Below are 23,558 nucleotides of genomic sequence, written 5' to 3' on the forward strand. Positions count from 1 at the left end.
TTTGCTGTGAATCTGACAGTCTTACCATTTGTTGTCATCATGGACCAAGTGTACAGGCCATGCTTGTACACATTGGTATGCTATCCACATTGCCTTGCAGAAATGCAGAGCTGTGAACGGAACTGAAAGTCGTAGCATTTGCCACACTAATGTGTTGTTATTTGCCTACTTTGATGTTCTCGCACATGGTAGCTCATCCTTTTGCTTCAAAGGGATCCTACTAAACTGTAACTGCAGTAAGGGCCTGCAGGAATCCCTCCGTTTGTAGGAAAAATCACACCTTTTCCTATGGCTCTTCTAATCGTGTGATGTTTCAAATACATAATCCATGTTGCATGATAAGCTTTCCTGACTCACCTGCATACTTAGGTCAGGGTTTTTCATGACTAGTGGCTTTTCTAGAATTGTCTTTTATAAGGCTCTGCAGTCTGTGTTTTTCTTTCCGAGTGTTTGAAAGGAGTGAGATCTGCTCAAAATGCGAAAGTGGTAAGTTTTGGTCACTTGGACAATATTAGAGCTTTTCCTGCTGTTTCTAGAAGTTGAGTGATGTTGAGAAAAGTACATGTTTAAAACTTTTTTCTTGCTGATTTGTATCTTAAGAAAATTAAGTTTTTATGGAATATCTATGTATGATCCAGTGTACTTTTAAGGTTCCACTAAACCAGGCATGGTGTTTGACCTGCATTTGATTTTGGAGCTACGTTGATAGAACTTTGTATTAAGCCATTGGATTTTCATTCCAAATTAAAGTTTCCTTCTTCCATCTTGCTTGTGCTTTTGCAGTGCACTTCAGCTTTCAAGATTTTTTACCCAAGGTGCATTACAGAATTAATAACACTTGTATTTCTTTCTTTCTTTCTTTTTTTTTTTTTTTTTTTTTTTTTTTACAAAGAGTATCTCAAAACATTCTTGGATTCCAAGTCTGACTGTTATTAATAGGTGGCTTTATCACAAGCTGACTGCAATATAACAGAAGTATTCAGATAACCTCTGAGAGAGCACGGACATGTTCTTTAAATTGTATAAGTACCAGCTGTAAGTTTCTCTCTTGTGTCAGTCATCAGTTTTGTCACTTCCCCACTAATAACTTGGTCTTATTTCCCCTCTTGTAGTTAAAACAAAATCTTATCGTTTAAAGTGACAGATTAGATGTTTCTGCCAGGAATTAATGCAAGACACACATTCTTCTTGAGATGTGAATTTCCAGCCACTAGAAGGATTGCTCCCGCTGTTTCCTAAGTACCAGGCGCATCCTCGTCCCCCTCCTTTCATTGAAAAGCTCCAGAAGACAGAATTCAATTGGAAGGAAGGATGTGTGATTTATGCCCTCCCTTACTATAAGCAAAACCAGATTTTAAAGAGGGACTGAAAGAATGCAAGTATGAAACTGCAGTAGAGGGGAATAGAGAAGTGACACAGAGGAGGAAAGACGTTGCCCTGGATTTCTGCTTCAGGCTAAGCTGTCCTGCCAGGTATTGCCAAAATGCACCATGACCCTACTCCCAGGAAAAAAAGGAGCAGCATACACTGGCCCTTCCTAAGAGTGAATTCACTTCAGCCGCAAAGCGTGGTAGTCAGGAAGCCAAGGGCAAAGGGGAATAAGAAACTGCCCTCGTTGCGGGCAAACTAACCCTGTCAATCTAGAGGAGCGTGGAAGGATTCCCTCCTCCAAGCATGGAGTACAAATATCTTTTACTCAACTTCATGGGTGAAACATAACCTGTAACTTTTGAAATGTCATCAGTGGTCACTCACATACCTTGATTGCACGCTCTTTGCCTTTTAGTGGTTGCTGCTCACTCCAACTGAGGTAAAATTATTGGCTGGATATTGTAGTCACGGTTGCCAGTGATAAAATAGGTGTCAGCATTGGTAATTCTGAAAAAAAAAATCATTTTTTGAAAATCTTTGCTGATGTACTAGTTGCATACACAGGTTTTTTGAGAGAGTTTTGAAAACAGTCCTACATTAAAGTAGTATAAAATCATAGCTGTGAGTCACAGCTTACGCAGAGACAATGTAACTTCTGCTATGTTGAGAAAATATGTCTTAAAAGAGCAATGATCAAAACCAGGTTGATTAGAGCTAAAGAATGTAGTAATTTTGAACAGTGCAAGTCAAGCATCTTAAAGGGTTCGTTTTCTGTTAGAAATTTAAATGTCCTAAAAAGCATTGCCAGGCTGTAACAAGTCCTTTATTTCACAAAAACAAAATGATGTGGAAAGTGAGTATTGCCCCCCAGCAACATTACATTCCAGGTTGCCCAAATGTCTGAAATTGTTCTCTATTCTCTCTGGCTCGGGCTTCCCTTTCTTCCTCATTGATTTAGCTGAGGCAACAGCAAAGAGATGTCTTCAGAGAACAAGAATGCAGTTGTTTCCAAAATAGGGACAGGAAATATTCGTGATCGATTTACCTTTTTCTTCATGACTTTCAGAACAGTTTAATAGAGAATGGGTGTTAGTGAGCCTGAAGTCTTTCTGCCTCACCTCCTTCTCTTTGGGAAGGTAATTTTAAAACAGAAATGAAGACTGAATACTGTGGGAAGTCATCCACGCAGACTGTTTGGATGTGTATTATAGATAGCTGTGCCTATCCAAAAAGAGCAAATTACAACTTTCTCACCGTGAAGTCCAGAAACTTTGAAGATATGTTATTAGACAGATACTGAACCATTTGGGTAGGGACAGATGAAACTCTGCCTGGATCATGTCAGGTGATTCTCTGCTTAGGAAATACCAATAAACTTGCAGTTTATAAATCTAAATATTTATCCAAGGAGACATAGTAGGGAGCAAAGAAATTCTCCAGTGGTGTCATGAACAACTCTCCACCCCCTTGGTTATCACGCAAGATAACCACTGTTGTCCTCCTTTCTCGTCAGAGGACAGGAAGATACAACCACGGCCACATGGGTTTTCCACATCTCAAGATAACTAGCCCCATGGAGAAGAAGTAGCATCCTTGTTTCTTGCTGGCTTCCCTCAGCTAATAGCTCATCAAGCTGTGCTGTAGCTCATCGAGAAATTGTAAGTTCAACTCGGGAATGAGTAACTGTAGGGTCAGGCCCTGTGTCACATGGGAGGTCAGAAAGATGGGCAGTACTGGTGCTGATGTGTGCAACACCCAGCGTGGGGCAAGGCTCCCTCTTCTTGCCGGGAGCCCTATGCTACAAGTGTGGGCATACTTCAGCCATTCTCATGGTTTTTTTCCACCTCACTGTCTGTAGGCTATGTCCGTGTTGAGCTTTTTAGAAAGATTTTGGGGTAGTTTCTGCCTAAAATATAATCATCCCTCTTTAATTCAGGTCAAGGCTTGTATCGTTTCCAGGCTTGCTGGAAAGGGGATGATGCCTCCCAGCTCTCACATGCAGCAGCGCCTTGTGCCGCTGTGCCGTGCCTGCAGCCTGCGGAGAGCTGCTGCCAGCAGCTGGGAACGGGATATATTTCTCAGGAAAGCAGAAGCTGATGGTTTGCTGTAAGCACAAATCTCCTGAAAGAAGATTTCTTCTGGAGAGCATGGAGATTGGGAGGAGAGGATAAGGGAAGATGAGGGAAGTAAAGCGAGTGTGTATGAAGGATGACTGGATGGGGATTAGTTCCTCCTTTGATGATTTTGGAGACTGAGCAAAGGAAAATCCTTAGTTTCCTGCATACACTAAAGCTGTCAGGACAAGCAATATGCAGAAGTCGAGTACAGGGTGGAGGGGTCCCTTGGGAGAGTACCCTAATGTTTCTGAGAGGCTAATATTTGAATTCAGAGGGTATTTCTAATCCAAACATCATTTCTATATTAAAGCTGTTTCAGAGCCCAAGTGTCATCTGGACATTTGCCTCTTCACATCCACTAGCTACCACCACCGTTACAGTGCAGATGGCGGTATGTCTGCCTTGGGGTATAACTTACAATAGGGAGTGAAGGTCTGCAGTTGCCAGAAATTGAATTATCAACAGCCAAGGGTCTGAAAAAGTGGAAAGATTAAATAGATAAATCACAGAGCGTTGATGGCTGCCATCCAAGTAGTCTGAAAGAACCAAACAACAAAGCAGCCGAGCTGCTAACCCAAATATATAATTTACCCTTAAATTAGTGCTCTACCTGCCCATTAAAAATGTGTTGTTCCAGAGCTTTATACACAGCTAACCAAATTTACTTCGGCCCCAAAAATAGTGGTCGAGGAGGTCTGTGTCACTTTTGTGAAGTAACTGGAGGAAGCACGTGGCCCTTATGCCCACGCAGGAAGCGGGGGCTGGGTGGTCGCTCCCAGTCTCGCTGCAGTCCTGCTCCCCCCTTTCCCCCAGGCAGAGCTGACACATTTTCCCACATGGGTGCTGGATCAGCTGCACTGCCCTTTCCTGGACGAGGGAGGGGAGGTGGGAAGGGGACCCACCACCCTACCCAGTGCTGGGGCAGGTTGTACAATGCACGCCGTGGCGTCGGAGGCCGGATTCAGCCCTCTACAGGTGCCAGTTGAGCTAAGCCCTAAGCATAGACTTAAGGAGGCACTATGGTGGGTGAGAATCTGCTAAAAACAGGCAATGTGGTTTTTATATGTTGCGGCATGCTGCACCAAAATTTTGCATCAGAGCCTTTTGATCTTGCAGCGCTGCTAATCTGGGGCTCTGCAGCAATTCAAAATGTATTCAAAAGGTAGTATTCAGATCCAGACCTGCTGTTAAAGGTAGTCTGCTAGAATAGCATGCTCGACTGCATAAAAGTTGTTATCTGATTTCTTTCCCAACATGTGGGGGGTTATCTTCCCCAAAAATGCTAGTTTTGCATTAAGCAGGAATCAAAAACCTTCATAAGTCCTCAGATCCAGTATCCTGCCTGTTGCAGTTCTCTACTCCCCTTCTTCATAGTGTCAGGATTGCAGCTATCACCATATTAGACATAGTAATCTATGGTGAGGAGAATTCCTAGCTTCTTCATTAACCGAATGCCAATAATACATCAGAAAGTGTAGGAAGAATAATTTCAGACATTATTAATTCCCTGCAGAGGACGCAAAATTTAAAAGAGGTTTGTCTTTCTGAGTTTATTTTTCTTAGGTAAGAGAATGGAAAAAAAATCCAGTTCACCTATATTTGAATTATACTTGGGTATAAGCAGACTAACGAGAACCTATTTTCTCCCTCCCCCCTCTTAAAGGCTTGTCCCTGAAGGGTGTGCACTAAAAGGAAAAACAGTACTGTGACTATTGCCTCAAAAAGACAGACCCTTCTACCCACTGCTCGTTTCCTCCCTGCTAACTAGAGAGCAGATACATACAGAAATAGATTCATACACTTGTTATGCTTTTACCTTAGCTATACATCTCTGTTGACCAATCCAGCAAGCTCAGTTGCCGTCTCTGTAGCATGACTAACGCATTGCTCCGTACCTTGCACCCCTTCTGCAGGTGAGAAATTCAGACCTGGAGGAGTATCTCACCAACACTTTTTTTAAATGAGTTTAGCTGATGAAAGTATCTCCAGAAAGTCCAAAGACTGAGTGGAAATGCAAAGACTTATCTGTACAGGTAGTCCTTTCTTTAGAGCTGGTGTAAAGGGCAGTGGCATGGTCATGCAGAAACTGGATTTTTGAACAGGAGAAAGACTTAGGTATCCATTGTTTGTTCACCTGGTACCTTCCCCAAGCTGTACCTTTAGAAAAATTATTTTGTTTTGTTTTTCCTGAAAAAAGGGGGTTTATGCAGTTAAAAGTATCTGTTTCTTTCCTAAATAGTTCCCAAATGAGACTGTACCCTTTCCAGCTGGACATAGCCTTCCCAGGGATATTTTTTCTAATGAAAGGAAGAATTTCCACAAACTGTCTAATGAAAATGGTTATCAGCATGAGTTGAGACTGGACAACACAGGATGCACATTCCTAAGAGTAAGAATTACTCAGATGTCCAGAAGTCAGTCTGCCTTCAAGAAGAATGAAAATACCAGAAGCACTGAATACTGAGATGGAGGAGGAGAACCCTGTGGCTCCTTGCTCAGCAGCTCTGGCTTACATTGCCTGAAATTCCAGGTCAGCATTAGCAGGGAACTGCTATGAAAGATAATTGCTTTAAAGCCCCTTGCTAAATAGGGACACTACATTAGAGTGATCGTGTTGAAAGTTCTGGAGGACCAGCAAGGGAGGTGAGATGAGAAGAAGAATAGCAAAGTAAGTAACAGAACAGGGTTGGGGGAGGGGAAGATCTAAAGTTTCCTAAAGATGACTCGATCTCGAAAGAAAAAAAAAGCCTTTCTTATATGAATACATCTCTGAAAATAATAAGAAATACCTATTTGTATAGAAGTAAAAAGAGAAAGGAGGTTGAGTCCAGCATACAGGGCAGCCTCTGAAGCAGCAATCAAGAGACTCTGGTTCTATTCTTGGCATTTTATTCTTCTGCACTTCTTTCTCCTATCACTTTGCCAGCTAGTAAGATCTCTGCAGCAGATTAGTAGCTGCGAGAGCTGTGTGATTTATAGAGCAGCAGCAAAATTGCCAGTTCTCACCTGGGATGCCTAGCTATACTGTCATTATTTTAGAAATGATAATGTCTTGCAGTTTGCTTAAGCTTGGTGTCAGTTATGTGCATGTACGTACATAGTGACACCAAACCCAACCGCCACAATTATCTTTACTTTCTTTGACTCTCAGGATGTGTTCCTCCATTAGAGTGTGCAACAGTTTCTCAACCGTTTTTGTGTTGAGAAGTCACAGTTATTTCAGAGGCATTCACAATACAAAAAGAATTTAAACATTCCCTGCAAGACTCCTTATCTTTTTCCAGCATGAATTTTCTTTTTGTTACCCAGCTATCTGTGAGCCTTTGGCAAGATCCTCCTGGAAGTTCTCACTCTCCTTTTTTTTCCCCTAATCTTGAGTATGGTGAATAACACTGAGTCATCTGCACGCATGCCCAGTTCTCTGATTTTTCTCTCGCTGTTTGTTCATTATTAGTTGAAACTGAACGCTGGGATTCAAATCACCTAATTTTTGAGGTTTATAATGCAGAGGTTTAAATCTGAGTCAGTGTCCCCAAGCTCCCTTTGCAGTCTGTGGAGGGGAATAAACAGTTGTAGGACATGATTCATCTCATCTTAAACTAGATTTGTGCAACAGGTCAGATGAATCATATCTTAGAAGCCCTCTACAGACCTAAGCTTGGTTAAGCATGAAAGAGAAACAGCCTAGTGTCAGATCTGGAGAAAAGGAAAAAGTAAGCCTATGCATTCTGATTCTTGGAGGAGTGAGAAAGGATGACGGCATTGCTACACAAGGTTATTTATGTTCCCTTACCATAACCCAGATAACATCCCAGGTATAGGTTGGCATGAGCCAGGACAAGCAGTTACACCAACAGACCTGTCTGGAAGGAGCGAAGAGGGGCAGGGATGCGAGGAGAGAGCAGCCACCCCGCCGGGTCATCAGAAACCAGGTTAGCTGTGACTAACCCGGCCCTAAAGCTGCACGACTGGTGGAAGGGGCAGCCCTTGCTTCTCGCATCTCCTCCACCGCAGCTGCCTGCTCCTGCTGCCTCCCCTCCGCCAGCTCTGCTGCCTCTGCTGCCAGAAGGCAGGAGTGACTCGCTGATCTGTGTGAAGACTATCTCCAAACAAAAAGAAAAAGGAGAAAAAAAGATTGATTGAAGCTGGATCTGAGAGCTGCTCAAGCTTGCTGCATGGGTGCTAGGACTGACATGGGGGAAAAAGCATAAAACTTCTGGGGAAAAGGAAGGTAGTGTTTTCAGAAGTATGTGTTATGGATAGTTCTTATGTCTAGAGCAGAAGATGTTGTATTCTGGACAACTCAAAGTTATTCTTGCCTGGAGCTTGGAAATATTATTCCCTTCTTCTTTGTTTTATTTCCTTTGACTCTGCAAGGTTTTTGTCCTTGAAGTACTACAAAGCAGAGACACTATCAGCCTCTCCGTTTTACCTCAGAGGGTGTGGAGCAGAATATTTGCTGAGGTGTTTTCATGATAATACCAAAGCTTATTACAAACATACTTCATCACACTGGAGGTTTTTATTTTGGTGATTTTGAAATGGTAAGCAGCTATACTCAGAAAATGCATGCTCTTTTCAGGAAATGTAGCCAATGGGAGAGTTGTTTTGCCATCACATAATGAGTTGCTGGTATTAAAGTCTGGCCATGAATTGAAAGTTGATTTCATGTATGAAATATCTAGACAGTGTACTGACAAACAGTCCTACTGGAAGGGATTTTTTTCAGATCTCCAAGTATATATTTGATACTGGCTTATGGAAAGAAGCTCCTGCACGGCAGACTAGGATACGCTGGTTGCATTCTGAGTTTTGACTGAAACCTTTGATACTTGCCATAAAATAGCACAGAAGGTCTTAATCTATTTTTAAAAATCAGTGATAGCAGGTAAAATTTAAAAGACAAGCTGGTTCACATCTCCTGACAATTACATCCACGAAAGGACAGGAGAAGCGAGACCTGCACCAATGACGACCAAGTGGCCCAGCTCAGTTCTGGGCCACTGTGGGAACTGGGGTATCATCAGCGCTGAGCTATTTCAGTCCAAAAGCAGGCTAATTGGATTTGGAGGTTCATTACTGTAGCAACTAAAACAAAAAGTCTGTTCTACAGATATTATGGCTCTAGGAGTGCCTGTAATTAAGGCAGCCCTGTTTTAGCAAACCCCTGACTTTCTGAAGAGCCTCTTCTTCACTGAAGCTTGTGTTGATTCTCCGTCCAAAATGAATATATTGGGAATGTGAGGGCTTCCTTTTTTATTTTATAAGGTGAAGAAAGTAGACTTTCACATTAAAAAATAAATAAATTAGGGATGCTGAGGGAAGCAAGACTTAGGGGTGTAAAGATATGAGCAAGGTAGCTAATTTGAAACTAAATTGAACTTGGTAGGGTTTGGCTAGCTTGGAGAAAATATTTTGAATAAATAAATTACACTTGCTTGTGAACAGTAAGCTGTTCATATAGAAAAGAAATTCTGCAAGCCAAGAGGGGAACAGCTCAAGAGGAGTGCTGGTGCATGTTTTAGTCAGGGTACATGTCTAATAAAATATTCTGAAGGAGAAGGCTGCCAGCAAAAGATCGCTGGGCCTTTTTTTGTCCTCACTAGTACTTGTTCATATGCATGTGTGTGTTCTTGATCATCAAATTATACAAGTGATTCGATATCTTAACTTTTAAGCTACGCAACCCAAGATGCATTGGGAATGTGCAAGTCCAGAGCTGAGAAACCGGAAACAAATGATAGCTCCATATACTTTGCAGAACTATACCAGTTTAAATCAGTTGAGGACTCAGCATCTCTTCCAGGAAGACTCATGCTCCTAGCTTGCTCTGAAGTACATTTTCATTTTGTCATCTTGTAAAAGCCTTGCTGACTTTTTTCTTTAATAGCTTGACTCTGTATTACTTCCAAAAAGCTCTTTACTTGAGTTTCCTTCCTGATGGAGAGTGTCAATATGAGGACACTGTAATGTGTCACATATGTGACATAAGTGTGTCACATATGTGCCATATATTTTGAGGTTTTAAATGAGATATAAGTCACAGTGTAAAGATAAGCCACTGTAAGGAGTAAATGTCACCCAAGAAGAAAAAGAAACATATCTGCTATTCACAAAATATAGCGATGAAATTTAATATAAAAATCTGTTCACCAGGAAGCAAGAGGAAAATACATCTGAAAGTATATATAATAGGAATGAGGGTATTCTAAACCATCTTCTTTTCTGTCCATAAATGATGAATCTTCAGATGCTCACTGAGAGCTCTTCTGTCCCCATGAGGCAGAGGGATTTTAACTGGGCCTGTCCTCTTGTTTCTGGTCCCTGTGGAGGGAAGAAAACATACTTAACTGTGAACGGGATCAAGGCTGCTGCCTTCCTCAGTCCTCAAAAAGAGATATGAGAAGCATTTCCACTGCAACACATTTTTTTTGCCAAATATCAGCCCCAGAGTGAAACTGGTGTGGCCATATCATTTTCCCACCATTTCTCAACAGCCTACGAAGCTGCCAAAATCATATTCCAACTTATGTGAAGGCACCCCAGTAGATACTAGAAATGATGACTGAAGGGGTTCCCAAAACAGTTGTTCAGTGGGGTAAAAACAGTCTTCCCATAGCAACAAGGGAGGATATCAGAGGACTTTGTTTCTCTGCAGTCAGAAACCTGGGTGATGAGCACCTAAACTCATGAGGAGGAGGGAGGTGGCATCTAATTTCCAGCAAGCATATGAGGAAATTTTGTATGTATCTCTTATTGTATTTGCTATTCAAAAAACCCAAAGCCTCCCCAGTCAATAATCGGGAGGAAATTTTACCCACGGGCAGCTGAGATAACCTTTCTCACCCCGGGAGCTGGCTGTGGATCCCACTGCTCTTGTCCTGCTGCCACTACTTCCTAAGGTTACTCTTCTGACAAGTTGGTGGCAGCTTATTTCTTTTCAAGCCTTGTGCCTGCTGAACAGAAAATATCAAATATTATACAGCAAAGCATTACTTGCAAGTTTGGAAAACCCAGAGCATGCTGTGTCTGTAGGAATTGTGCTAAAATGGTAGCATATTTAAATAACATCCTACCTGGTGGTGCAATTAGCAGAGTCACGCATGGGCATTTCTGTTGCTTTACAAGGACTACCTCCTTTTTGTATTGCTGTTATGTCCCAGTGCTCTGGCAACGTGATCTGTGAAACTGTTCAGGGGGCTGTCCTGTGATGAGCTGATATTTTGGCAGTAACGGGAGCTGCTGGTAGTGATGGAACTGAAACACTGTTCTTACCCTGGTATTTTGCTTATTTTGATTAAGCAGTACACAAGAGCTACTGGGGTGTTGGTTGGATTTAACAAGTTAAAGGATCACTGGACTAGGCCACACACTTTTCCTGTGGAAGTTGAAAGTAGCTAAGCCAGACTGCTCAGTTTCCAAGAGCAAATTTCTTTTTTATTTTACTCTTCCACCTCTGAGAGAGAAAGCGTCCTTCCAAAAGCTGAAGTCTTTTTTCCCTGTTTCTCTTAGTACAATAGGTTAAAGCTACATGATTAAGAAATGGCACCATGAAATGCCTTTTTTTACAATAGCTCTTTGAGGAGACAATGTTCAAACCATCCCGAGGAAGGAAAAAAAGCATGAATTACTAATATTTGCCCAATGTGAATTTCTGTTTATGTCATGAACACCAATGCAGAGCTCTTTTTTCACTGAATAGGCTGGAGGATGACACACAGAGGCTGTTCACAAAGGCTAACATTAGGCACAGGAAGCTAATCTCTTCAGACTCTCTTTAAAGTTAGTGGCACTAGAATGGATGACTCAGAGAAGGAGCAGCTGAATTTAGGTGCTCTCACTTGCCTGCTGGAAGGCCGTAGACAAACTAGTCTAACTAAAGTTGTGAGTGTATCTGTTAATGACCGTACCCAAACCGTATGTCTTTAAATATGCTCACTATTTTGATCCATGGCAGTGCACTCACACACTTTGCTAGATGGATGTGTTCCATCTGTCTTTTTCTTCAATGGCATATCACAAGCATCAGCTTGAACAGTAAATCTGTGCTAGAGTTAGCCATGGTTTATTATTTCTATTAATAGTCTATGAAAGATCAGTGATCTGAAAAAGTGCCACAAAATTATTCAGACTAATAAAGGACAAAGGAGAAGACGAGGGGGGAACTTGCAAGATGCACAACAGGCAACAGCCAACATTTTGGTCCACAGTCACATACGTAAAATAGTTTGAAGGATTAGGAGCCAAAGTTCTGCAAATCATCATCATAATCACAGCTGGAATTAAGGGTCAACCAGTGCCGTAGGTGCGATTGCACATACTAGGATTTTCTGTGCATTAACCAATTTAATATTTAATTCCTGTGAATCTTGGCTGCTAATGCAGAATGGGGGAGATTCTGGAGTGCTTGTGGTGTAGAAGCCAGAGAGGTCATCAAGTACACAAGGGCAGGAGCACGGTATAAATAGGAGATGCTGTGCTTGCTGCATTTATGATGACTGTCTCTCATTGTACAGCTCAATATGCAGTTGGCTGGTACACGCCTTATTTACCTGTGGGTTTTTGTTTGTTTTTGTTTTCCTAGAAGTCCTTTTAAAGTAAGCATTTTATAGTCCTGAATAGCATGCAATGTTCTGTCATCATGTACGTCTGAGCAAACCTTGCATCCCAGCCCTTGTGTTAGTCCGGGACAACGTAGGAAAATTCTGTTAACAGGAGTAATGTTCTGTCGACAGGGGCTTGTGCGCTTCCACACATACCCAGTTTGTAGACTGATAAACCCCAGGTTTGTGTTAGCAGCCTGGAAGTGCTTTTGCATTTTCCATTTACAGTGTTGTCATGTAACGGCCATAGTTTTGAGCTCAGCTGGTCAGAATTTCCAGAAGTTCAGTCCCCTCCCTTGGCAGCCCTGTTTTGATTGAGAACGGCTTTTGTTTTGGCTGGAAGATGTGTAAGCAGATGAGCAGAGATTGCTGAGAAAGATGAGTTGATTTTGGGGCACCTTACTTTGGGGAGAGGACCACAGGAGAAGGGAGGTTCCAAGCTTGTCTCTGAAGACTGGACCAGCCAAAGCCACTGTTTATTAGTGTCAACAAGGACAGTGCAGTGACAAAAGGGAAGGAGGCTCCAGTCAGTACTGCTTTATGTCTTCTCCTCCTCACAGTTCATGCTTTTTCTCTCCTGGGGGTTGCACCTGCCACCTTGCTGACAAAGCTTCTCTAGCTCTGCAATGCAACATCTATCAGATGGTAGATATTTGCCTCATTAAGAGCATTTTCTGATAAACAACATATCTGTTGCACTGTCCAGGTGCTCAGAAGCATGCTCAGTTCTTTCATGAGCAGGACACCATTTCTCCTTGCTGCTGTGCAGATGCCAAAGTATAACTCTGTGAGGCAGAACAGCAGATGATAGGCCAAATTCCTCAGTGCCCCCTGTGGAGATAGGGCAGCCAGAGAACAATGCACCTGTGTGGAGCTTTTGCAACATGTTTTTGAGCATGAATATGTGACTACTGAGCACCATTTTTTATTATCTTGTCTAGGAACCATTCTTTGTGCCTTGCTGCAGAAGTAACTCTTCCTGCTGGTATCTTCAGATACTGGGTAGATGGGTGGCAAATGGGAACAGGCAAAGCAATCCGTTCTGTAGTGCTCTTTCCACCATGAACGATGAGTTCTCAGCTCCCTGCCGTGCTGGGCAGAGTTTCACCTTTCCCTAGCATGGATCCCCTGCTTGTGTTTCTAACACAAAAAAAGAAAGTGAAAGCATGATGGAAAACTGCTTTGGCATAAGTAATAAAAGAAAGTTGACTCTGACTTATGATTTCTGCTGAAGTAGAGCTGTAGCTGTCCCTAATAATTTCAAGATGACGAGTGTCCTGGTTTCGGCTGGGATAGAGTTAATTTTCTTCCTAGTAGCTGGTACAGTGCTGTGTTGTGGATTTAGCATGAGAATAATGTTGATAACATACCGATGTTTTAGTTGTTGCTACGTAGTGCTTACACTAGTCAAGGACTTTTCAGCTTCCCATGCTCTACCGACTGAGAAGGCTGGAGGTGCACAAGAAGCTGGGAGGGGGCACAGCCAGGACAGCTGACCCAAACTGGCCAAAGGGACATTCCATACCATGTGACGTCATGCTCAGTACATAAACTGGGGAAAGCTGGCCGGGGGGGCCGCTGCTCGGGGACTGGCTGGGCATCGGTCGGCAGGTAGTGAGCAATTGCATTGTGCATCACTTGTTTTGTATATTCTTTTATTATTATTATTATTATTATTATCATTATTATATTTTATTTCAATTATTAAATTGCTCTTATCTCAACCCACAAGTTTTCTCACTTTTACTCTTCTGATTCTCTCCCCCATCCCACTGAGGGCGGGAGTGTGAGCGAGCAGCTGGGTGGTGCTCAGTTGCCGGCTGAGGTTAAACGGCAACGAGTTACAGTTGAATACAGAAAAGGTGGTAGTTGGTAGGTGGTCTCCATCTCATCTTAATCTGATCTAAATCAAACCTAAGTGACGTAGTCTTTGCAGGAGCCCAAACATTGCATTTTCCTGTGTTCAGCTGATCAGTAAATATCTTAGAAGTTACAGTCCCTGATCATTGACTGCAATATCTGTCCATTCTTTTTGCTTCTGAATTTTCCTTCCATAGTAGACCAAAATTCCCATTTCATGTTTTTTACGCCTCTGTGATACAGACACAGAAGAAATGTGCAACCAGAGTCAACTGGGCTGGTGTGAAAAGGAAAGGAGGGGAATTCTAGATGTTAAAAAGAAAGGTGTGCTAATAGTGTGAAGAAGCAGACAGACAGAAATGGGGAAGTTGTCTCGAAGGGGGAAACTCGGGGGAGTGTGCGCACTCGGGGGCTGTGTCGGGCTTTCCTAATGCTGGGGCTCCTCTGGGCTGCTGTGGGGCTCACGGTGTCAGAAAGCCCTCCAAGAGCCACCGGGTGCCTGTCCTTCAGCTCCTCTGACTGCAGTTACCACGACCAAGCGAGCAGAGGGTGCACAGTGCAGGAACAGGCACTGATCTGTACGTGTGCTCAGTGCTGTCGTGTGCAGTCAGCCAGCATAGCTTTGTGGGATTCGTACAGCCTTATTGAGGAGCAGCCTGAAAAACATCTTACCGACTTCTCTGTTACTGAAAAGATGCTGCACCAGGCAGATACCTGTTTGAAAGAAAGCAATTAGGCAAAGCAGCAATTGTAGCACCATCATATACATATCTATTCATATGTGAATAATGGCATAAGTAACTCTAGCTGTCTTTTGGGAAATTATGCTCCTTTCATATTTTATTAGCTAATAACTTTCTGACAACTGAATCATCAAATTACAATAAAATAATAGTAAAATATTTTTAACAGTGAATATTTTAGCCAGTGCCTGACAATTATGTACTCACTTGCTTTTATTGGAAAGATTATTTAGGTAAGAACAAGGAACATATCCACTAGAAGAAAGAAATACAGGCATGTCTGTCATTCTAGAAGTACCTGAAAGCAAGAGGAAGTATAGGAGAAGGAGGGATAAAATGGGATAGAGTTAGAAAATAGAGTATTTCAGTAGCATTAGCTGCAGATATTCTATATGTAGATTCTATTCCTCATTTTTGTTCTTAATGGCATACAGCAAATCAAAGGAACCAGTTAGTTTTGAAAACATATTATTAAACTCAAAAGCATAATGACCACTATTGTCAATTATTAGGTACTTGAATAATTTAAAGTCTAGTGGCAGACAAACCAAAAAAGTAAGAAGTAACATATCTAAATATTAATTTTGGCATATGTTTCAGTTTGCTTGTTGTTATTGCACGTATTTATTCTTTTTGCTCATACCTATCCCATACAGAAAACCTTTTGCCATCTTTGTTTCTGAAAAGCGATTCAAGTCACATTGCTAGTTCAAGTTCAGCTTTGGTCATTTGCTCACATTATTAAACACTGGTCTTTATTAATTAAGACATTTTAAAAAAATGGCTTGCTTAGTATATTTGTGCATGCTTTGAAATATTCTAAAAACTAACCATTGTCCTTAGCTTCTAGATGTGCAATTCTTCAGTACACTGCTAAAAAAAATTAAATACTTGGACCATGGGACAAAGAAGAAACTGGGTTTCTGTTCATGGCCCTGCTGCTGAGTCAGGACAGGACTTGGTACCGTGTTTTGGCACTCTTTCTTGAGTGGAATGGCATCTCAGTCGTCGCGGCACTCGTGCCAGTGAGACTGCCTCCCTGGCAAAGAGCCATCATGCATGAATGAGCACGAACAAGGACTTTGGCCATTAATGTTTCTGCCCCATGAGCAAAAGAAGTTTGGGGTTTGATTTGTTTGTTTGTTTTCCTTTCCAAAGCACGTTCGATCTTTTGATGGCAAATGCTTTACAAATATGAATATGATGACACACTTCCCAAGTAAGCAAGTAAATAAGCCTAGTAATGATAGCCTTGGCCTAGTATGCCATTACTCTGGGCACTGTACAGTCATAACGAAGGACAGCAGTTGCTCTGCAACTACAAAATTGAGGGAGGGGAGATCAGACAGACGTAGCAAAAAGTTAATTCCCAGGAAGGATGGGATTGTACCGGTCAGCCTGAAAAGCAGTTGCCTTGGCACACTGGTTATCTAACCACCATTCTAGTTGGCAATGCAGAAAAGGACAATTTTGAGGTCAGATGAGGGGAGAGATTAAAAATTAGCTCGGTGAATGTTCTCAGGGACCTGCTTTCCTGGCACATACAGTGTCATTAGCAAAACCCAGGAGAGTCAATAATGTTGCCACAGTCCATACAGGTGGTGAAGAAGTGGTTGGACCTTGCACTGTGCCACAAAATACTGCAGCTAATGAAAGTCCAATGCCTTCTGTACCAAGATGAATATTTTGTATTAAATGGGACTCCTCCACTGGCAGTGTGAGTGGCTGCCTCCTAAGAAACTGATCATGCTTTCCCTAATCTCTTTTCTTGATGAGCTGCCTGGAGAAGTAGCGCAACAGTAGAGTCAGCATAAAGCTTTGCCTAGGTCTTTACTCCATTCGTTGTTGCACTGGTTACTAATAAGTTAGTACAACCAGGTTTTGTGCATCTGAGCAATTACAGTGCCGTTCATGTGGTTTTATATAGCTGCTAGGCCACAAGAGGAATGACCTAAACAGCTCTCTTCTTTTACAGGAGTTAGTAATTTTTGCATTTCCTTACCACCTCCAGATGTAGGACATCAGTGAAATTAATCAAAATTGCAGACCTCCTAAAGGTCTATAGGGAGGTCAAGAAATTGTCCAGTGTTATTCATGGGTCAGTGCCATTGAAATGGTATGATTCTACAGCCTTTTCGAAAAAATGTATTTACACTATCTTAAAACTGGAATATAAGCTTTCTTTTTTTTTTTTTTTTAAATGGTAAAGGCCACTGAGTCATTTATATAAATTCACTAAGACAATTTCAGAGGACTAATACTGTCTAGGTTCAAAATATATATGGATTATTAAAGCCCTGTATTGTGTAAAACTGAAGGGAACTGAAGGAACTGTTCTCCTGTGAAGGATTTTAATAAGAGCCGTGATTATCTTTTGTTATTTAGCTTGCTGTTGTGCCTGCAGGCCTTCCTAAACTTTTATTGTACAGACACATTATAAAGAGGCATTATAGCTCACAGCCTCAGTTGTGACAGGATGAAACAGTTTGGTGAACATCACTGATGGACCAGGGAAAAGAGTAACAGGAAAGGTCTCTTACTGCAGCCTGCATTGGAGCCTGTTTACCCAATAGTTTAATGTTCTTGTCAGAAAGGCTTTCTTTAGCGTGTGTGAAGAACTGTATATCTTTTATTTTCCTTTCTTTTAAAGGCTGTTTCTTTCATAGGAAGAGGTGGGGAAAGCCATGTGCAAGGAAGGGGGTGGCTGTTCCTTCCCATGGAGCACAGGGGAGCAGCCCTCCGGCCATGAGGTGGGAGGGCGGAGGGGAGCAGGGAAAACGCAGCGAGGACCTGGAGCCCCACTCTCCTCAGCTGTGGTGGCCAAAACCATCCTGGGGACTGTGCATCTGTGCAGAGGTTGCCACAGCTTGGGAAATCTGGGAGGTTGTTGAAATCAAACTGGACAGTAAGGACTCACCCTGCAAGGACACAGTGAGCAAGGGGAGCATGTTTTGTACAGCCTTCACCTTTCTTTCTGCTGGACTTAGTCACTGGAGGTTGCTCAGTACTGTCTGACTTTCTAAAGTTGAAACACCTTTTGGTCTTTCTTGGAAAATTCACTTTATGGAGGAGGTTCAGGCAAATCCACATCAGAGCCCTAGTGTACTGGGTCTGGCTGGTGTGGAGTTGACAACATCTAGCTGACTTGGAGTCCCACTACGACGTGTAGCAAACCAGAAGAGAGAATAACATCTGCGCTAGAGACTCACATTTTCTTGCTTGAAACATAGCTAATGCTGAAACAAGCCAAAAGCCTGGCATGCAATATGTATACTTTCTAAAATGCTAAAACAGGTGGATGAGGTCAAAATTTTCTTTCTTTTTCCCCTTTGCAGAGTTTCTAAAGAATTTGGATTGTTTGTGTGGGGATAGCTGCTGCTGTTGGGGAGGGGCACCGCTTGTTTTCACTTCATAACCCTGGTCGTGGCTGTCATGCAAGGCAAGGCAATTGCTGAAGCAGTGCTGTGAGAGTCAGGGGGTGAAAGCTGAACAACTGCAACAGGAGGAGAATTTTCAGACCTGATGGGTTTAAAGTTATTAGGGGATTTAAGTAATCTGTTTTATTTTAATTAATTAATTTTGTAGTGTTCTAGTGAAGGTCAATGGCTGACTAATGGTTTGGACAAAGGATGCTTTTGTTAGAGACATGTTTTCTTGGAAATAAAAACATATCAGTGTTTAATATAGTTTGAGACACTGCCACCCTGCCCCTTGACCAACATCGTTGGCATAGGCAGACTGCTGACCCCCTGCCCCTTGCCCCCTACCACCCTGCCCCTTGACCAACATCGGCAGCATAGGCAGGATGCTGCCCACAGTATCCATGCTGAGGTATGATCCCCTCAAATCACACTGCCATTGCTGGAGCCAAGGGGCGGCATGACTCTTACCGGCATTCAAAGGCATTTACGTGCCTGGTTGTTGCTGCCAGGTGACCCAGACACCAAGTGTCCCTGGATGCCCACCAGAGCCATGGCATCACTTACGATGCCGTGTTTGCTATTGGTGATCGGATAAGTCGCCGTATGGGCACGCTGTTGCTCATCTTTCCTATTGCCTCAATAAAGCTTTGTTTTATAACGTGTTGTCAGACTCCATCACTGTTTGGACCACAGATACTCAGCAGATAATCTCGAAAAAAACATAGGCAGCATGTTTGGCATCAGAAACACAGGGAAACATTGTGGTGCCCGATGTGGCTTCTCCTCTCCCCATTTGATTTCCAGCTGCCATGTCTTGATCATCTCAGCACTGAAGAACTGTAGCCCTTCTTCCTAAATAGTAGCAGTGGAAAAAACAGGAGAACTGGGACATATTTGCTCTGTTTGATACCCTTCTTCACTTCCTGGCAGCAACATTCCTCATATTTGCTCTGTGAAGAATCAATAGTATAAAAATAGAAATGAAGGAAGGAAGGAGAAAGAAGGAACCTTCTGAGACCAGCTTCACCCATAATTTTCAAAAGCCTGGTTTATTTTTAGAATCTTTACTTTCCTGGTGACATTATCACAGGAGTCGTTGCTGATGTCTATAAGTGTGTTTTTATATCATTGTAACTGACTTTAATCTGTTTTTGTTCATCTCCTTTTCTCTCCCAGTGGAGTTTTTATACTGTGATTTGGCTTCCATGAAGTCCATACGGCAATTTGTGCAGCGGTTTAGAGCAAAGAATTGTCCACTCCATGTCCTGGTGAATAATGGTGAGTCCTCGTTTTTTCTTCACATATCTGCAGTGGAAGATGTGACAAATGGGGCTCTTGTCTATCACTTCACATTTGAAATCGATTATCTGAACCATATGGCAGGTTACAATATGGCTGCATTAACAAGGTTTTCTTCCTAGGAGTTAAATTGCATTTTTGGGGGAGATTGTTAGCTGAGCAGGCTGAACACTTCAGTGCCACCCCTGCTCGTGATGTTATTGCAAGTCTTGCTCCTTTGCTGTGTTTTTTAGCTCTCCAGCACTAAAAATCAGGCGACTGCACAAGAATCTCAGCATCCCTAATTAAAAAAAAAAAAAAGGAAAAGAAAGCTGTACTTTATGTCTGTAGAAAACCTGTCCTTTCACCTTTATTTACTTTCTCTCCCCTTGTATTTTCCCTGTATGAACACATGAGTTTACTGTGGCTGCCTGATGAGCTGGGTTTGGGGTTAATCCATCTGAAATATAATCTAGCAAATTATCCAATGATCTCAGAGCAGTCATTGCTTAGATCAAGGTGCTGCTGGGAAAGTTGTCCATAAAGCTGCGTCCTCAGTGGTCAGAGAACAAATTAAAAGGGCGACATCTATCTTGCATTCATACAATTACCAAATGAATCTCATTACTCTTAGGGATTTTAACTTTTGTTATTCACATAGTTGTCATCTAATTATGTTTTATAGCCACAGTATTTTTGGAAACCAGCCTGTACAATAGTTTTCCTCCAAAAGCCTTGCATGCTCTGCATGCACTTTCCTAAAGGGGAATTTTCACCTGTCTATTTAACTAGGGGAAAAACCCGCCAGCAACAATTTAGTCTTCTTTTAGAAGTTTTCTGCTGTTACATGCTGCTGTTCTTGTTTTCCCAATTATTTGCATGTATTTTTATTAAGACATCCCAAAGAACATTTTCTGTTTTCCTGTGCACCCTTCAGTCCTAGCGAGGGCAAACGTGCTGTAAATAAATGGGTTTGTTACATTCGTTGATGCCTTAAAGAGCTCTCAGTAACACAAGCAAATATTGCAATAAAAATTTAAGAGTATTTTATTTCCTGATTGATATGAAACATTAATGAAATGTTCAATTAAATGTTCTTTTTTATTTGATTAGTCAAAAAATCCTACCATTATTATTTTAATTGTGCAACAATTAAAGGTAGTGGATATTTCATCCCGGTTACAAAATCTTTCCAGTTTTACATACCTACTTTAAAGATGCAGAGTACAAACTGTTACACAGATGGGAACAACACTATTTGAAAAAACAGCATTTTGTGGAGAAAAAGGTTTTGAGATCTATGCACTCATCAGGCATCCCCTGCCCTCCACCGGTTGTCTGCATGAGCAAAGCCAGGACTGTGCAGCAGGCGCTTGGGGACAGCTTGGGGGAGAAATGATGGGTCTGAAGCAACAGCACAGCTTGTAGCCCTCTTGAATAAATGATTTTGTTCTGCCCTAGCTGCTGCTGAAGCAGGATGGATTAAAATTGCAGTTGAATATGTCTTCTTAATCAAGGAACAAAATTATATGAAAATAGATCTCCTCATGTGCCTAATATGATATGAGACCAAAGAGTGTAGGCCCAAAGCTTCTTTTAAGAAAGACGCTTGAGACTAATATTTGCCTGATTCAGTCTATATTTTCGTGGCCTGCAAGAAGGGCATTTGATTTCACTTACGCTTGGTTACCAAATACAGTTGGCAGAGAAACCTGTTGTTTGAGAAAATCCTGTTAGAAACTACAATGAAATGAATGGTCCAACTCTGCTTTTTGCTGAATCTTTAACAGAATCACAGAAGCGGTCACGTCCAAAGCTGCTGTAAAGACTCCCATATAATTAGGTTAGTCTCCGACCTTTACCTGGCAAGATACCAGCCTCCACTTCTGAAAGCTCTTTCCCGCGGTTTTGTTTTCGGTCCTTTTTGTTTGCTCTTGTAAATAATCTGTAGCGTTTAGTTTTGTTACTAGTTTCGTAGTGAAAGCCCAAGTGATTACTTGGTACACAAGAGGAAAATGAACATACCTAATGGAGGAGAAATGGCCTGACGCAAAAACCTTTGAACAGCTTCTCTTGGCTTTCCATCAGTGCTGAGCACATCCAAGAAAAATGCTGACGTTTGGGCTAACTGGTAGGCTTTTCTTTTTCCCTTTCCCTTCCTCTTTCCTTTTTGTTGTCTTTTTTTTTCACTGTAATGCAATGCATTAAGAAGGAAGATTCAGTCCATTGTGGACTGCAGGGCTGGAGGCACTACCCACTCAAAAGCCTCATCACAGTTGGCTCCACTACCTTCACCGCATGATCCCCTGGACAGAAGCTTGGGTGCCTGGAAGAGAACAATGCTTGCACTTTTTAAATGTCTGATGGGAATGAGTTGTTGGGCATGTTGTCAGTGAGTGTGTACGCTTTCTGTCAGAAAACTCTGTTGTCAATAGGAAGGCATTTTGCATGACCATTAGACATCTCATAATGACATGGGTGATTTTTTTATGACTCGGTGTATGCATCTAGAATAGTAGGTTTCTTAGTATCACCTAGTACTTTCTTATTTCTTACAGATCTTGAAGCTCTAGCGTTCTTGATATGAAGAGGTATTTTTATTTTTTAGCATATGGGGAGCAGCCTGTGGGCCAGGCATCGGCACAATGCATTTGTAGGCAGTCATAGGCTTTTAAGAGTCTGACCCAAAGTCTGTTGGGGCTAATGGAAAGTCTCCATTAGGTTTTGAAAATCAGACTTTGTGTGGTTCCCATGACTTCTGAATCAGACCGTCAGCAACCCAGTAAGAATTTTCCTCACTGTCTTCATAGGATCAAACGTTTTATTATCAAGCCTCTACTCTTTTATTACATTTAATGTAAAAATGCCAAGAACTGTTACATTGCATTTTTTTGCACACTATATTAGTATTATTTAATTGCTTTAAATCAAAATCTTTTAAATTGATTGATATAATCATGTCTATCCATTAGTGATCTTTCCACATCTTATCTCCATGAATATGTATCCTGTATGTATGTGAAGGTATGTGATATTTGTTGTGGGCCTGTGTGAACCTATCAAAAAACCAAACATTTCAAGATGAATTGAGGAAAGTTCTAACATTATACAATAACGCAAACTATGAAATTAACATTGAAATATTATTAGACAAGTGATTTGGCATGAATTACTGTGCTAGGCAAATAATCAACACTACATCTAACCTAAGATCATTATGAAATTCAGCAGTTTTCCAGGTGACTGGTGATTTTTTAAAAAAATGTATCTCCATCACTTGCGCTCCATCACTTGGCTAGCTCAAGGATCTAGTTGGAAATTAAATTAATACGAAAATCTTGAGTTTCTAAGTATTCTCCTAGAGCTAGACACACGGGTCCCACAACAATTTCAGTAAGGTTTAGGTATCCAACTAATTCAGGCACTTTAAGAAATGTTACGTGAACATTTAGGGCGTTCAGAATGGAGATTGGTGCACTAGAGTCACCTCCTCTCTTTTTGTTATAGCTGATTTTAGCATATACATTTAACTTTCTAATTTCTAACTTAAAAGGAAAAATTTGGTTGAATGCACGCATTATTTCACCTAACAAATAAAGGCCTGTTGTGCCATTTCTATGCTTTCTGCATCTCTTGGTTTTTAAAATAAACAAAACATATTAAAGATGCAAATAGAGTATTACATAAACATTTTTTTTTAAATATAATGTGCGAGTGCTAAAAAGAGAAAAATGCTATGACACAGAAAACAAATTCCTTTTCTGTGGAAAAAAAAAAAGGGTAAGCTAAATAGCTGAACTGTGAGCCACAGAAAGATGGATGCAGTACAAGCAGTTTAGAAAACTTAATCTGACAGAAGGTCAGAAGAATATGTCTTCTAGTCCGCTAATTAGCAATTGGGTGCCAATTTTTTGTTTTTTGTTTTTGAAAAGAACTGTGTCTTTGTACAGTGGAAAAGCATTTAGCAAATTGCAGCGTGTACATTAGTGTAATTATTTAATACATTCATTAAAATGGTATTGCTGTTAAGACCCATTAAGAAAGATTGCTATCTTCCTGTGGTTGCAAAAGGGACAGATAGTAAAACACTTCATAAAATTCCACGAGCAGTAGTCACTGTTTCATGCCAGAGAGGTTTTTTCTAACTTGAAGTCAGTCATTTTT

At 41.5% G+C, this 23,558-nt stretch overlaps 1 protein-coding gene across 1 annotated transcript in view; it reads left to right on the forward strand.

The window, feature by feature from the left end:
- DHRSX (dehydrogenase/reductase X-linked) overlaps positions 1 to 23,558 on the forward strand; it is a 172,435-nt gene that overhangs the window by 88,924 nt on the left and 59,953 nt on the right. The window contains 1 exon segment of the mRNA XM_076358422.1: positions 19,293 to 19,394. Within this exon segment, the coding sequence (XP_076214537.1) occupies positions 19,293 to 19,394 (102 nt within the window).

The sequence above is a fragment of the Aptenodytes patagonicus genome, chromosome 1, assembly GCF_965638725.1.
Source record: "Aptenodytes patagonicus chromosome 1, bAptPat1.pri.cur, whole genome shotgun sequence".
Lineage (NCBI taxonomy): Eukaryota > Metazoa > Chordata > Aves > Sphenisciformes > Spheniscidae > Aptenodytes > Aptenodytes patagonicus.